We start from the raw sequence: 17120 nt of genomic DNA on the forward strand, positions 1-17120 counted from the left end.
GTTGATATCCTCAGAGCAAAGTAAAAGCAATTCTGATTGAACTTGATGCTAAAGCAAGAAGTTGAAGCACTTTAAGCTCTTAATTACTTTAGCTACCAATAAAACTGATTGCTTTTGAATTTCTTGGGGCTGTTTCTTTCAAATTATTCATTTACTTCTGTTTAAAAAGTCGTCTAAAGCTCCTGACCCTCTCCTAAAGAGTAATAATGTTACTTATAAAACTACACTAATAAAATGTATTTAACAGTGTTAGAGTGAGGTGATTAAGGTTCTTATGTGCAACCTGACAATTCAATTAATCACTTCTCATTTGCAAGGTAGCTTATCAAAAGGAAGCACTTAGAGTGCTCTGATTCTACCTAATCAAAAGTTCTCTAGATCATAATTTATTTGACTAAAATTTTCAAAATACAAACTGTGTTATATAAAAATAGATTCATAAATTTTCAATAATGTATGAAAGATTAGTTACTGAATCATATACAATCTATTATGATGGAATTAGAGTTCAGTCTCTTCTGATATAAGTGGAGATATACTGCTTGTATACCTACATATTTTATAATCATTATTAATATATTAATTGTAATCAAAACTATTTGAGTACATTTGTATTGGGAAGCACTTCTGAAGGAGCAAAATACTTACCAAGATAGAACTGGGAATCGTACATTTTATCCTTTGCTCTAACTTTTTATGGAAAATTAGGTTTGGAGATGTTATGTCTTTGTCCTTTGTCTTTTTAAGGAGCAGTAGTGATCAAAATGGCTCTGCAGGATCATCACTAGAGTCCTAAAATGAGAGGGGTTGCTCATCCTGCAGCACCAAGACTTTAGCTTCTCTCTGTGTTTCAGAGGAAGAGACTTGGATATCATATTCCTTTTGCTGTGGTGTGTGCATGGGGCTCTGTGAATGAGCTTTTTTCACTCCCCTGGGGACCTTTTTCAAGTGTTTTACGTAGCACATTACATGCAGAACATAAATTAATCTGTTTCTTTTCCACGTAGCAGAAATAACCAAATAGCACCTTAAAATGTTCTTGTTTTTCCCTGATATGTGAGATTTGTGTACAAGCATGTATCTGGAGAAGACATAATGCTCTAAGTGTGGTTATAAGGGTTTTATAAGTATAAGCTTCGGATAACTGCATTACTCACAAAGCCATCAGTGAGTTATGCAGGTTGTCCAAAACGAGTGCCAATAAAACCATAATGTGGGAGCTTTTCTGTACATAAAGATGTCATATTTTAAATCTCATAATTTGGAGCATTCCAGGGTTTAAAGCAAGGCTTGCTGTGTGTTCCCTTCAAAAGCCTGGAGCTTTCCTCCACAATGTTGTAAAACTCCTGTTCCAACCGTGCAGGGCTGCAAGATGCCAGAGCATAAATCTGTCATGGGGTAGGGCTGAACACTGTCAGATTTATACCTTACTATTTAGTTAATTTACTTCTTAAAACCAAGGGTTCAGCTGAAAACTAGGCAACTAAATTAAGAGGCAGATTTAAAAGGTACTTAAGCGAGTCTGTTGGTGCAAGATGGAGATTTTACGCAGGTTATGAACTTGAACGTTGGCAGGTCGGAGTCTTTTTGTCTGGAATATAAATAAAAGCTGATTTGGTAGGATTTGATCTACCTGTTAAAATGCAATAGGCTGTAATACTATAAATGAAAGAGAAAAAGGCTTCCCAAGTGGTTAGGACAAGAAGCCAAAATACACAACTAGAAATTTCTTTCAGTCAAGTCACTGAAGCATTTTTAAATCTCATTTTTATTTTTTTTTTCAGTTTTTCATCTCTTGTCATAGAATGACCGTGTGAGAGAAAATATGTGTGTATGAAGTTAAAAACAGACCATAACCCACAGTATTTAAAATATCTTCCTGGTGTCTGAAATTTCTAGTTGCCAGGGGAATTTAGGGTTGTCACATAAGAAAACTGGAGATAATTTATTTCAGATTGATCAGAGTTCAGGGGTTTCTTCCTTCCTTGACCCAGTTAACTGAATTTTCTTTCCTTTTCAGTTCTTTCTGGGAAATATTGGTGTTTTAGGGAAAAAAAAAAAAAAGAAAAAAAACCAACTCACTAATTTTCTTAAGAAACAACTAAACCTGATAATTCTTCATGCTGTTACTGTATTGTAAATAACAAGAGTTCCACGACTGAAATCCTTAGCATCTTCTGAAAAATGTAAACAGGAAGCATTATTCCCAGTTTGCGGATTATGGTTTTCCTTTGCCAGCACCAGTATTACTGCATGGATCTCCTGACTCCCGTGATTAAAGGAAATTCTTTATTAGTTCTGTACAGGGTACCCTTCATAGTGTTCTGCTTTCCTACACAGGGTTGATAGAGACAGACGATCAGCCTGTGTTTTAGATAATATCTTGTTCTTGGCCTTGAACCACTTTTGAATTGGCAATAGCACATTATGTTGTTTAATGTCTCACTGGGGCTTTTTTTATCCTAATAAGTATTTAACTCATGGGTTCATAGGTGGATGAAATACCATTTGTGCTCCAGCAGGTTGCTTGTTCTGCAGAAGGTATATAATAAAGGAAGAGGAGAATTAGAGGGTGAAAGGGAAGTTTTGTTTGGGGAGTGGCATTTGCATTCGGTGCTCTGGAGTTTGGGGTGGGTTGATTTTTTAGTATACAGAATATTGTGATACGCATCTTTAATGTTAAGCCGTTGCTTATACTGTGTAAGTCTGGTCATGTGGAATGGAGACCGCTGCTTGAATATCTGACAAAAGAATAAAAAGAGGAAAGGTGAAATTCTCTCTCTAGGCTATCAGGTAATAGTAAGCACTTCGTATTAATTATTAGCGCCTAATAGAAAAACTTCTGCTGAACTGAACAAACTGTATACCTTATCCACGTCTCAGCTGCCATATTTCAGCTCTGTTCCCAGTCCAAATTTTTGCCATGTTTGTGTCATTATTGAAGAAAGAAGCATAGGCGATCTAGCAGGAAAAGGTAAACCTTTCCTGACCTCCCAGTCCTTACTGAATTTACAGTCACATGATCCTCCAACTTTCATTAGAAATAAATGAAAGAGAAAATAATAGAATTTTAATTAAAAAATAGAAGTTTAATACTTAGGCAGCACAAGAATTATGAAAAAATCCAGTATTGCCTTGTCAGCTGAAGAAGGGAAAAAGAAACATATTAGCTCCTTAAAAATAACTGTTTAAATAAATACAACCACATTGCATCATTATCCTTCTCTTTATGTATGTTTGATTCACTCTCCTCTTTAGTTTCGGTGTAAAGTATTAGTAGTTTAGGACAAAAAAGATAAATGTTTGGCAGCATTTGTTTAACATAATAGAAAAAATTAGTTTTAAAAAGTCCAATTTGACACTAGTGAGATGATTATTTTGGTAAACCTATTGCTGCCTGGATGTAGAATTCACTGTTGCTGGTTTTGTTTTTTTCTCTGTTGCACTGAAGTTATCTAGTTTCAGATACAATCTAGTAAGTGGAATATTTTTCAGTAGCTGAGGTTTTCCCACCTGTCTACCCTAAAACACCTGCAACATATGTTTGCATAACCCTGCAATGCTTTGTGGTTTGGGCCTTGAGAAATTCCCCCAGAGCTTTTTCCTTATAAACAGCTGAGCAATTCATTTCTCTAATGACGAGTGCTTTTCCCTTGGCATTGAGGCAATAGCATGTTCACTAAAATAAGTCTCATTTTTCATCAGACATATCGAAAACCTCTTTTCGTTCTTGTCTCTTATTCTGAATGTTCAGATTTAGTGCAAAATTGTATTTGTGTTTTCTCCTGTTAATAAAACTAAAAAGGGAGGAAAGAAAATACCTCAAGAAAGAAGAGCATTAAAGAGATCCCTCCACTTGCACCTGCATGTGAACTTTTAAAAATACTGTGTATTCAGGGGGTGAAATGTTAGGTATGTTGTAGAACAGCCTGCCTGTGACTTCTGTCACACACAAGTGTGCTTTGCTATATTCTGTCTATTCCGTGAGTAACGTGACATGCTATGTCCCCAGAGGCCAGGGAGAAAAAGGTGTTATAGCAGGGAATTTGAGCATATGGAGCATGATCCTTAGCTGGTGGGAACTGCTTTTCAGCAGTCTATGCAGGTTTAGGGAATCTCTGCTGTATTCAGTGCAATTCTGGTCACAGCAGCAGCCCCCAGCCTAGGAAAAGGGCAGGTGTGGGTATAACTTAGGTCGTGTTCCCGGAGGAAGATAAAGGCAAATAGAAAGTTCCCAAGAATCTCCTGCCAGCCATGGGAATTGGAGTGAGTCAGTCTGGTGGTGGCTGGGAAGAGACAGGAGGACAGGGAGAGGACTTCAAGAGGCAAATGAGCCAGAGGGAGGGCGTCTTTTAGGCCAGGAAGGGCTCAGAGGCAGGAGTGCCTCAGAGATACCTGAAACATTTTAAGGCATCTTCTCATTTTGGGCTGTGGCTAGTACATTTTGAAGAGACAGAGTCCAAAATCACATCAATTTCTATGTGTGCTTCTATACCTGAATTTCATACATTGTGCTTTTGAAGCGTAAATTGGGCATTTTCTACCAGTTGAAACTACAGTCACTAAATAGAAATTAGGATTAGAATTATAAATCCAGCAAACTGCTCCTACAAAACAGGCTTGGGGAAAAAGGGTTCTAGTACTGTCACAGACAGCTTTTCTCTATGATTTCTGCTCTCTCTGTCCTTAAAAGGGGAAAATCATATATGTGTTAATCTGTATAATGCCCTTACACAATTTCTTAGGGGGATTCAACAAACTACTAATTTGAAGGATTGATTTCACTGTCAATTTAACATTATCCTTTTTTTAAAAATTATTTTATTGAGGTACTAGCAAAAATACATAAATTGAAAAATGAAAGGAATAACTTTGCTTCCTTAAGTAATGAAAATACAAATCAGATCATTCTAAATTGTGCTCTGTCGGAAAAAAACAGTGGTTGCTGTGAATGTTTTAAACAACAGCTATGTTTTTTGTAAATAAATTTGTTTAGTCGTTAGTTCTAATACATGGAATATAATACAGGGTACATATCAAATTGGATGCTCAGAGAGAGGAGTTAGTTTAAAATTCTTAAGGAAGAAACACTGTAATTGTGTAGGTTTTCCTTTCCGCTTCTTGTATTTAACTTACTGAAATGATTGAAAAGAGTACAAAATTTAAAGGACAACCACAGTGAAATAAAGATCATAATCTCCATTAAACTATATTTTTTACTGTCTGAATTTCAATTTTCAGAAGTATTTACATTTTCTGTGGTGATATTTCATAGATATCTGCTAACATATATGTCTGGTTGGGTTTTTTTAAATACTGAAATTTTCCGAAAGGATATCTCTCTGGTGCTACAAAAGGAGTTGCACAGTAAACCTTGGCATTTACTGTCTTGCATTTCTAATGTTTTTTCAACAGCGTTTTTTCTGAGGGCTTTTTTTTTCACTGCATGTAATAGTACTTTAAACTGCTTCTTCCTTTGATATGGTTAAACCTCCCAGGAATTTAAATAGGCCCCTATGAAAGTAATGCTTCTCATTCATATGTTTGAGTTCGTTATTCCTATTAATGGCTTTAAGTGCTTAGAAAGTAGATCAGCCTTTCGTGTCTTGAATTGCTTGTCATTTCTGCGTAAATATGTTTCAAGATGCTGTTCCATATGATCTTTTCTTATTGTTTTTGCTTTTTTTTTTTTTTTTTAATTCAGGGGCAAAGTGTAATAATCTTTTTTATTATTTATTGGGTGGTTAAAAAGAAATTTCGGTGTCTTTGCTAACTTTCAATATATACCAGGTCGTTGGAAGCTAATTGCAAATCTGGCTAGCAACTAGTAGTGTGTATTTTTCAAAGGGCTGTCTTATGACTTAGAAGTGCCTGTTATTTTAACTGTCTCTTATTCTTCCACCTTGTTTTAAGAGGCCATCAAGACAAGTAAAGAAAAAAGTTACTTAATTTATAGGAGAAAAGTTACACTGTTTGATTACTCAGATAGTACTCGCAGAATCATCAGTTACCCTCATCACGTCAGTTTGGATTTGATTATCATAGAAATGTATTGAATTACCAAACCAGAGCAATAGTAACTAAAGCTGATTCATTGTTATTGCTGTCAGTTGATGAGGACTGACTTACAAGCTCTGTGAATAGGTAGAGTTATGCAAACATCGTTTTTATGACAGGAGACGAAAAATGTTGAATGGCCATTACAATGTGAGTGGTAGGATAGACGAGCATTTTTTTAATGCTTGTCTAATAGCTTTCAGTTGTTTCATTTTTTAATGAACATTACAAATAGCATGTGTGTTTGAAATGTTTATTATGGTTCCAAAGAAAGAAAATGAAACATTTCATACAAGATTAAGTCTAACTGCAGGAAGTGATCTGGAAATTCCCACCCTTAAATATGCCCCCAGAAATTTTCCTGGCCTTTGGTATCTACCACCCCTTTAAATCTTCTCTCCTTTTGTGCACATGCAATACTTTGGTCTTTAAAAGTCAACTGCTGCATCCTCCTCCAAAAATAAGGTTTTCAAAGAAAGAAGGTTATCTACCTGTATGTAGGTGATAGGATAAGACAGTGGATACTCCAGTCTATAAAAAAATCTGGAGAGGAAGTATATGTGTGCAGCTGTAGCAGCTGAAGACTGACTCTGTCAAAAATATAATATGCTGTCACCTGTGAGCAACTGTTTCAGGAAGGTCACTGCATAGTTCATTAAAACTCTATTTACTACTAGCAGGACTTAAGAAGGCAGATCAGAATATATGGCAACAGCCTATGAATGATTAAACCATTAGAGCAAATACTTGGAAAGTATTTAGATCTTTTTATACAGTATATCTGATCATTATGCAGAAACTTAACATTTTGTTTTCTCTTACACTAGAAATTATTTAGGCCATTTCTCTCTCTCTCTCTTTTTTTTTTTTTTTTTTTTGTTAAGGGCCTTTCTGTACCTCTCAGTTATTTTGTTTCCATCTGTATGCAAATTTTTTTACTTGAAAATATTTCCTTGCGTCTCCAAGTAGTGTTCTTCAGGATGCATGCATTCAATCAAGATACTTTATGCATATACTGTGGTCTACACTTAATCAGTGTTCAGAACTATTGAAGGCAGCATGAGTCCATGAAAGAGTTCCATTGTGTCAGAACGGGAGAATAGCAATGGTTTCAGTATTAATTGTCTACATTTTGTTATAGGACAACAGTTCTTTATTCATGGCCTCAGTTTTGACTAGGGTGAAATTTGGAGAGAAAATAAAGGCTCTGTGTGCCATCTAGTGGGAGTGTTTGGTTTGTCTCACTAAATGTAATTCTTTGCTTAACAGAGATACTGCTAGTGATGTATTAAGTTCAAAATGTTTGCTATAGTTTCTCTTTACTGCTTTTTTTAAAAACATATCACTTTAGCTCGGAGGTGGTAAAATTCTATATACCTAAGCTGCAGGAAGAAATCAGATCAGTATCTATACTTATCCAAGAATAATTGATTTAATTAGCAATGTTACCACTACAGCCACCAGCCTCATCGCTGTGGAAGAACACTTAATTTCTGTGAGCATGGAATGGACTTACTGGTAACCATTGGTATTATTTCAAGTATTTGAAGTCTTCACTTCAATGTAAATGACATTACTGCCTTGAGAAACCAAAATCCTGGGAAAAGAAAATGTTCTTAAGTTTGTAGCATTCATTAGTAAACATATTTCATGTCTCTGCTTTAAATCTCCCTGTAAGTTGCAATGAGGTTGTTTTTGGTGTTTTTTTTTTTAGCGAAATCCAAGACCAGTGACTCATCAGTTCCAACAAAATTTAGATTATTACAAAGCACGTGGAGCAGACTTGATGAACAAAACACGGTAAGCTATTTCTAAATATGTGTTCACCGAACTAAGACCTTACATAAACAAAATGTTTCAGCAGTCACGTTTATCCCAAACAGGAATTACATAAGCAGTATTAGAAGCACATGTGTCTATTTCATGACATTTATTTTGAATCTGTCCCTTGCCTATTACTGAGTGAAAAAATTAAAGTTTGACAGATAGTGTTGCAGTCACTCACTGGCGTTTTTTAAGGCTAAGGACATTCACAAGCAATGGCATGTGAAGGAAAGCAGGGGGTAAAATGTTGCAGTGTGAGTTCTGTAGCTGAACTAGTCCTAATAATGCATCTAATCACAATCTGGAGTATCCACGTACCAGAAGCTGTCAAAGTTAAGTTGAATTAATGTAAATCCAGCTTGAAGTAATTTTTACAAAACTTTTCCTCCCTTCCTTTAGAAATGGTTTATATCAATAATGCTAAAAATTCTTGTCAAGACCATATCACCTGGATGGCCAATTGCTGATGGCTGGTGGTTGCTGGTGGCTGCAGGGCAAGCCAGCACAAGACCCAATGCTTCAACTCAAACTGCTGTCACAGGCAGTTTCTTGGATTGCATGTGGCCCCACCCATATCCTGTGCCTGCTGATTCATGGGAACTTGCTGGCTTTTGGATCTTTGCATCTCCATCACATTCTATTTAAATGCACTACATTAAAAGCCAGATAAAATTAAAATGGATTAGATTGAAAATCTTTTAAAAATGGACAAAGGCACAGAAATTAAAGCTGAGTAGTGTGACTGCAAAAGCATCTTTTTCTTCTAAATCAGGCTTTAAAGTTGGGGACAAGTGTCAAAAATTACTGCATTCTATTGCATTTTCATATTTTACATGTTTAATCTTTTGAAGAATTCTCTCAAAAGTTACTTAAACTGGAAGAATAAGTTGTTTGAAGATTCAAAAAGAAATGTTTCAAGGATTTTGAAAAAATAATTAAATCCTAAAGCCTAAACAGGAATGACACCTGTTGGAAACCTAAATTCTAAGGAAAAAATGTCAGTTAAATCTATGTAGAAATACAAATTAATTGTACACATATACACAGAATTCTCACCAAAGGAGATGCAATGTTATTGATAAATCAGAATTCCTGAGTCACAGAATATTCTGAGTTGGAAGGGACCCACCACAAGGATCACCAAATCCAACTGTTACGTGATTGGTCCCTGAGGGGATCAAAACTGTGACCTTGGTGTTATTAGCACCATACTCTAACCAACTGAGCTAATCTCAGGGTTGTTTGAGAATAGTTCAGACAAAATAACAGCTGGGATAAATTTATCTCAAAACAGGAAAACATTTAGAGTAGATCAAATGTGGTAAATCTGTTAAAAATTGGACTAAAGAGACAACTGGAAGATGTAAAATCAGGAAATGTTTCTGCAGTGAGCAGAGATGGATTAAATCAACTACCACATCTTTTTCATCTTCAATTCCACAGGCTCAATGGTATGTTTAAAATATCTTGGTAAATCTCTAACATATATTGCTTATTTTATCACATATAAAACTTTTTAATCGGTCATATTCATATATTTGTCTCTCATCTCTCATAATGATTACTTACTGAAAAGAGAAATGCCTTTGAATAAGGCTTCCTTAAAACAAAGCATTTCCATCTTAGCAGAAAACTGCAGAGATTGAATCATCTTCCTACTGCTAGTTTAAAAATACACCATTCACAGTCAAGGTCAATGATGCTTATTGTGATGAAACAAAATTGTTTGCTTCATAGATGGAATTCACGTCTCCTTGATACTCGTATTTTTAAACTGATGCCTTACTTTTAAATGCATCTGCTGATAGCTCTACAACATAATCAATCAGTATTTTTCTTGTAATTGTTGTGCATGTCTGGTACATTTAGATGGCTAAAATGTAGACATTGATCCATGTTTAATGGCTGTAATCATCCTTTGCATTAATATATCAGACATTTAGATGTAAGAAATAGGCACATTGTTCTTACTTTCCTGAACTTGTCTCAGTTTAACGTAACTTCTCCAGAGATGTGGCCCCGCACTATTGTTCATTTTCTGAAGCTGTGATTCAGAGAAATTGCACAGATTTTACTTTACAATATATTTATTAAAACCGCCTCTTGAGAAGGTATTTAGATAGCATCATTATTTATTTTTCATGTATTTGTATGTGTTCTGAGTTGATCATTAGCAGTGTCAGTTCATAGCACAGCCAAATCACACCACAGCTATTAGGAGCTGCAATAACTATCCTTTCTAGTTATCAAGTAATTATAAAAAATGCTTGCATGGTACTGTTGAAAGCATTTTTTAAAATCATGTGTCAGATACAACAGCTTAGAGAGTTTTGATGTTCGTTATTCCTATAAAGTGAAGTTTCTCAAAAAGTCTCTTTCCAACCATCTGAAAAAATGCAAATAAAGTAACTTGTCATGGTGTACACGTGTGTCAAAGCAGCAAATTAAGCACTGTTGAAGGAAAACTGCAACTTTTTATTAAGCAAAATATAGCTGGGGAAAAAAAAGAAACGAGAAAGAAACAAGCTGGTGGACACAAATACACAAGCTTCTTCATAAGCTTTGTCTCCTGTATCTGTGGACCACCATGAGTCCAATGGTGAAGTTAGCTCAAAGTGTACAGTGGCTTTGTTGCTTGGGTAGCCAGTCAGAGAAAATTATTTACTTTTAGTAAATATAATTTCTTGTGCAGAGTCAGGGGTTTTTTAGTGATTCTCAAGGTTCTAGAGGTAGAGACAACACAAACCTAGGACTCTGTGCAAGCCATTATGTTCCTTACAAGGTGATGTTTCAGGAGAGTGAGTGATACATACCACCCCAATCTCCAATCTTGGTGATTGGTTTCAGTAGACTGAGAGAAAAAATGCCAAATACACTGAAGTTTGGATTCTGAATCTCAACCAAGTCATTGCTGGTATGACCCCCAAAATCAGTGATGTAATTAGATTTATTGCAACTGTTGATAACTAATTGATATCTGCTAAGCCAGAATTTGATATTTTGTCTTCCACCTTCAAAGCCTCAATAGTTTTCTTTCTTGAATAGAGAAGACATTAAACAAAAGGCCCTGTGCTGACTCTTCTGATGCCACATATATGAAATGGAATAGAAAAAACTCCCTTTTTTTTCTTTTTTAACTAAAGTGTCTGAGCAATATTTTGGGGAACTGATAAATAACTGAATCTGCTGTGTAGTAACAGAGTAAAATTTAAGTGTAACAAACATTTAACCATGCCCTCTTCTTTAAAATCATTAGCACTATTTTTATGACCTGCCCCTGAAGGTGGGATAACTGAGGTTCTTCTTAATAGATCCCTTGGGGCAGATTGGAGTTGAATGACAGTAGATAGACCAGTAGATAGATAGATAGATAGATAGATAGATAGATAGATAGATAGATAGATAGATAGATAGATAGATATTTGATTGCAATGGAAAGGAGGTACATAGGTGTTTGGGTTATTGTCTATAGAAATGCAACAATATAAAAGTATAAAGATATCACTTGAGAAAATATATATAAGGAAAAGAAAGAGAAAGAAAGGATAACTAACTAGCAGAGAGGAAAGATATCACCACCCATGGATCCAGCAACAAGACTTGATTGATGCAATTGCAATGCCTGTTGGTTGAGAAGGTCACAGTCTTGATCCATCAGGGCAGGGGAATCCCCATGAAACACAAAGTTCAATGGATTAATATATGTTCAGGTTCAGGTGGAAACACCCAGGCATCTCCCCTAGGCGGGGGAAGTTTTACACTGTCTGTTGCAACGCTGTGGATCATGCTTAGCTGTCTGATGGAAGGCCCCAGACATTAATTTGGGGGTGCTTTGGGGGTCTTTGATGGTTTATGACATGTTCTTAGACATTACAGCTACCTCTCACATCAGCATAGTTGAGCCAGTTATGCCCCATCAGAGGGAGTGAATTCCTTCAGGCTTATGTGTGAATCACCTGTGGTGGGAGGGATGAGCCAGTTGTGTAAAGGAGGAAACTGGAATGATAAAAAACATTATCCCACCTCCCCAAGATCTGCTTCTTATTGGCCATTCCCCTTACCTGGCTCAAAACCCAACTTGTTGTTAAACAAAGGTTGGTTTTGTCATGGTCATCCTCCAGTGGTGGATATGCACTCCTGCTGCACCTGGGCTGCTCTTATGCAGATCAGAGGTTTCACCACCACACACCCAAACCTCCCTCCTCCCCTTCGGCTGGGTGGTGCAAATCTTGGCCTAAGCAAAGAACTTGCTGCTATTGAAAATGGCCAATTGTTTGAGTCATTAACATTTCAGTCTCTCACAACTCTTCCGTTTGCTTTTGAAACCGTTTGGGCATCCTCAAGCGTATTTTATAGTTCTGCAGATGCTGTCTTTGTAATGACTTTGTCAGTCATTCTCAGGTGACTATAGGAAGACTTTTCAAAATACTGGCAGCAGTCAATAAAATGGGGAGACGGAGAAGCATTTTGTAATTATTATTCAGCAATCATTCCTTCTCAGCTTCCACAAATTGGGAAGTAACACTTGACCCCAGTCCCTGCACTGCTGGTCTTCCAAGAAAATGCCATGTACCATCTTTCTTCATCACCAATACATAGCAGAAATGCCCCGTACAGCTTGGGGCTGTATCTCCTGAGTGTGCAGGCTCAAATACTTCCTTCTGATATCTCTCCTATTCTGTCTATTCTGAGTATCTATTCTGAGTCTAAACAACTCAGCTGTTGTTATTTTCTGGATGTGCTTTATATGTGTGTGCGCATTTGTATTGTGTATTCCAAAAAAAAAATCTCTGGAGACAAATAGAGAAATTATATGAAAAGCAAAATCAAAATTACTTTTCCAGGTGCCTGCACAAGTTTCAAGTCACCCATATTAATTCATTTGTAGTTTATTTTTAGTTAAACTTCCCCAAAACATTGTAAAGCTATTTTTTTCCTCAGTACAGTAATTGAATTGGTTTTAATTACATTTCTTCACATTTTTAAAAGACAGCTATTTATATCATGGAAGTACAGATCATCAAAATAGAACCTCAAAAGTGAAAAGGTCTTTGTTATTCTGATATATTTCTGTGAAGGGTATTTCAAGCATTAATTATATAAAACAGGAAATTATTGCATGAACAAGTAGGAATGGCTTTGCTGGTCCATGGGTTATGCGAACACTTCTACTGGGAATTAGGAGGTTCTTTGCCTCTTTATTTTAGATTAAATGGTTCAACAGTTTCCTCATTCTTAATGTTGCATATAAGTGAAGTGAATTAAATAGCCACTGTAGTTAAAAATAAAATATAACAATGATAAGGATCATGATTCAGTATATGTGTTCTATCCTGAAGCAGTCCTTCAGCAAAATCACTTTAGAAATCAGGATTCCCGTGAAAAAGTGCTTGGCTTGAAATGACTGGGCTGGGCAAAAAGGTGAACTAAGAGCACGAGACATCTAGCTCTGCCAACCTAAAAGTACTGTCTAGTGTTAGTTTTTCTTGCTGAAAGAAGTGTTTGGGTTTGAGTAATTTTAAACATTTGAGAGAATTTAATCTTGCAGAAGTAAATATTAAAGCAGTCTTTGAGTAAAAGTGCAAAAAATCAATTTTATAAAGTTTTTGATTCTGTAAAGTCTGGTTTGCTTTTTGTCACTCTTTTTATTTAATTAATTTTAAAAGAAAAATTTGGAAAATTGGTGCAAACTTGCTTTGTTTGGGGTTGGTCTGCATTTTTCAGGAAGAAAGGACCAAAAAAATTTGTCACTACTGGTTGTGAAAAACTCACAGTCCCTGTGGTCTCTGTGTGTATTCCAGTGTAACTGTAGTAAAACACCCTCTTCATAACATTCGAATCTTAAATTTTTTCCTCCCTTTTTGGAGACATTTGATACGTGTATGGCTGTGTCTGTTCAAACCATTGGCAATGATGTGGTGATTTCTCCTCTTCTTTTCTCAGTGCCAGCGCTAAGGCTGCCCCTCTGAACATTAACAAAGTCTCCAACAGCTTACTGAATTTTGGCCGAAAGCTCATTGCTCCAGCTATGGCTTCAGGTGGGGCAGTGGGCACTCCTGCCGGGGGGAGCAGCTTTCCTCCCACTTCCATGCCCATCAGGAGCACAGTGGAAGCCCACCAGCACCACCAGCACCACCAGTCGCAGCAGCAGAGGATGATGAAGTCCGAAAGCATGCCAGTTCAGCTGGGCAAAGGTAAAGGAGAAACGTGTGGCAGTGCCATGACAGAGGGAAGCTTTGTCAGGCATCTTAAGGCCTGAAGAAAGTCTTTTTATTGATTTTTATATCAGCGTGTGCATATTTGGAGGAAATGGCCCCAAAAAAAGTATTTTGTTAGGCAGGATACCTGTGCCAAGTACAACAGTACATTTGCAGTGTAATACAGAATTAGATGCTATCTTGAAAGCATGCAAATACTGTAAGATGTTTTAAACCTTTAAAAAAATATTAACCAGAAAGTGCATCAGACATACCAACAACCTACATTGTTAGCGTAAGCGTGAACCAATTAATTTTTTTGGTTTTTCAAATGCAACCTATTTTTAACTGTCAGACTAATTTAATAAATTTTTTTTTCAGGTTATTGGCACAAATCCCATGCATAAAAATATTAGCTAAACAAAAGTGAAGGAAGTAAGGTCAATTCCATAGTAATTCTTAATAAACAAATTCTTACTCCCGTTAGAATGTGTGGAGCTTATTTAAGAAGTTATTTGAACGATAACATGAATTTGTCTTTTAATAATTTGTGATGGCCCTCTGCACTTTACTTAGTAAATGCTGCTTCTTTTTCTTGAGCCTTTCTTTTTATTTTTCTTGGGGGCAGCTTATTCAAACCACAAACTCACAAGCTCATCTTTGGTAGTTGTTTCCTATACTCTGCCATTCTCAAGGTATGTTACTGCTTTTCATCTTCAGCCAGCCTGTGGCAGTATGTGCTTTACAAGGAGTATGTAGAGCACAACAGTACCTGCTGCTTCCAGCAACTCACCCCAAGTCATGGTTATGAGTTTGAGAGCTGCTGCTGGTTGCCCTGAACCGTTACATAGGATTGCACCTTTTTTTTTTTTTTTTCAGTGGATTTAAAAATGTAAGAGAAGGGAAATAACACTTTGTAGCTGAAGTTGGTGTTCTTTGTCTTTCCTCTGGCAGCCATGTGGTCCAAAGTTAGTCCTTCCATGATGCACTGCATCCCCAGCAGACACTGAGGGAGCAGACATAAAAGGTACAGCCGTTCCCTTGAAGCAGACAGATATACAGGCACCTCTGTGAGGACCACTGCAGCTGCTTGGCAAAATCCAGAGATGCAGCTTCTGTCAGAATCATAGAATAATCTCAGAAATTGCTCCAGCAAGGGTTTTACAGCGCAGATGTGAAACTGAAGTGCAGTGAATCTTTGATGCAAATCCTGTTCACAACAATGGAGGTAAAATTAGGCGTAGAACAAAATTATTTCCACAGTTTTGGAGAGACCTTTTGTGTGCTTTTTTAAATATGTTTTCCATAGTTCCCTTATCAAATTATTCTTTTTTTCCATTTTGAGTTGAAAAATGGTCCTCAAGTGGTTATTTTCTTTCCCTGTTTAATATAATAAAAGTGTACAATTTGAAGCAACTTCTATAGGTGGAATCAATTGTAGCTTAATCTTAATCTGGCTGATCAGGGATGACCCTTTTTATACTTGTATGTGCCAATTAATATGTTGCATCATTAGGAAATGCACCTGACACTTTCCATACAAGAATCAGAATAAGAAATTGTAGTTATGTTTGGTCATTGTCATGTACAAGCCATGCACATATTTCTTTATAAACAGGAATATGAAGATTTGATGAAGTTACTAAGAATTTATGATGTAAGGCACAAAGCATTTTCATGGTAAGAGGAGATAAAACATACTGAAACACTTCAGTAGCTGCAGCTCCCTCTCATCATACTCTGTCTATCCATATTTGACACAACCCTTGCAGAAGTAATTTAAGGGCAACAAAATGTAAATATGCTTTTTCTTTAATAGGTTGAGATGACAGTGAGTTTTGTTTTACGTATTTGTGCCATGCTTGTTGTTCCAGACCTGTACAGTTATTAGTATTTTGCCTGTAGTTGGACAAAAATTTTAGATGGCTGGAAACTGTGTTTGCAAATGCCATAATTTATATTTTTAAAGAGACACACAAAATGACAAAGGAAATGTAGTCTTTTAGAGGCTGCCCAGTGAATTCTCTCTGAATTAAGTTTAAATTTAGGGATAGTTTAGCAAAAAAAAAAAAAATCCATATTTGCAATGGCACTGTGGCAGAGACAGGCTAAAAAGCCTTTTGAAGCGTGATGCAGATGCTGAATATACAGCTCAGCACCATATCCATCACACCTTAAATGCAAAAATAGGTCTTTTCAGTTCTGTGGAGAAGACCAGTATCACCACCTAAAGAAAGAGATGTACAGCATCTCCAGTGAATGAGTGCACTTCCCACAGCTACAAGAAGCTGCTGGTACTTCCATCCCAGGCATTAAGATTAAGGATTTAGAAACTCTCATTCCACCTGTGTTTGAGCTGAACTTTTTACATGCCTTTTTAGCTTCTGCTTTTTTTCTAGCACTGGATTCTGTTGTAGCTTTTGAGTATGTAAATGCTATTTGGCATGGTTTGGAAAAGTAAGGTTCCCAAGTTACTAACTAGCTGTCACTAATTGTCTTATGTTCTTGTTCTTTGCTGTGTTTTCAGCTCTACTCAACCTCCCGGAGCTTGGTTATTTAGCTGAAGTAGGCATTTGATAGACATTTGCATTTCCAGTTGATCTAACACTCACAGATGCTCAGTTGGACAGTATAACAGGTGGAAGTGCTGTAAATCTAAGAGGAATCAAGCCATAAGTCATCCATTTTTTCTCATATTGTATTGGTCCTTTTAGGTTTTGAATGTTCAAGTAGTGCTGATAATTTATATTAATATGTAGAGAGTTATAAATTTGAAGAGATTAAATTAATTGATCTTTTTTTTTTTAAGTGTGAAGAAGTCCTTGGTAACAAAATATCTTGCAGGACTGGCAAAATTATTTTATCCCAGTTTTAACAGCTCTGTTTAGACAGAGTTACCACTCACAAACCCGCAGCAGTGACAGGTATCATTCGTGCTGCTGTACCCCAGATGAGGGATGGTTGGTTTACATAATCAGTTGAAATTATTTCTCATTACAAACTTTTGATACTTGCTGAATTTCTATCAGAAAAAAAATGGAT

The 17120-nt window shown here is 36.4% G+C and overlaps 1 protein-coding gene across 5 annotated transcripts in view; it reads left to right on the forward strand.

The window, feature by feature from the left end:
- TBC1D5 (TBC1 domain family member 5) overlaps window positions 1–17120 on the forward strand; it is a 315237-nt gene that overhangs the window by 249367 nt on the left and 48750 nt on the right. For all 5 annotated transcript variants that reach the window (XM_050307600.1, XM_050307606.1, XM_050307620.1 and 2 more), the window contains 2 exons: window positions 7772–7857; window positions 13825–14075. In XM_050307600.1, coding sequence (XP_050163557.1) covers window positions 7772–7857; window positions 13825–14075 — 337 coding nt within the window. The remainder of the gene's footprint in view (window positions 1–7771; window positions 7858–13824; window positions 14076–17120) is intronic.

This window comes from Myiozetetes cayanensis, unplaced genomic scaffold (assembly GCF_022539395.1).
Source record: "Myiozetetes cayanensis isolate MyiCay16 unplaced genomic scaffold, myiCay2020 scf1, whole genome shotgun sequence".
Taxonomy (NCBI): Eukaryota; Metazoa; Chordata; class Aves; order Passeriformes; family Tyrannidae; genus Myiozetetes; species Myiozetetes cayanensis.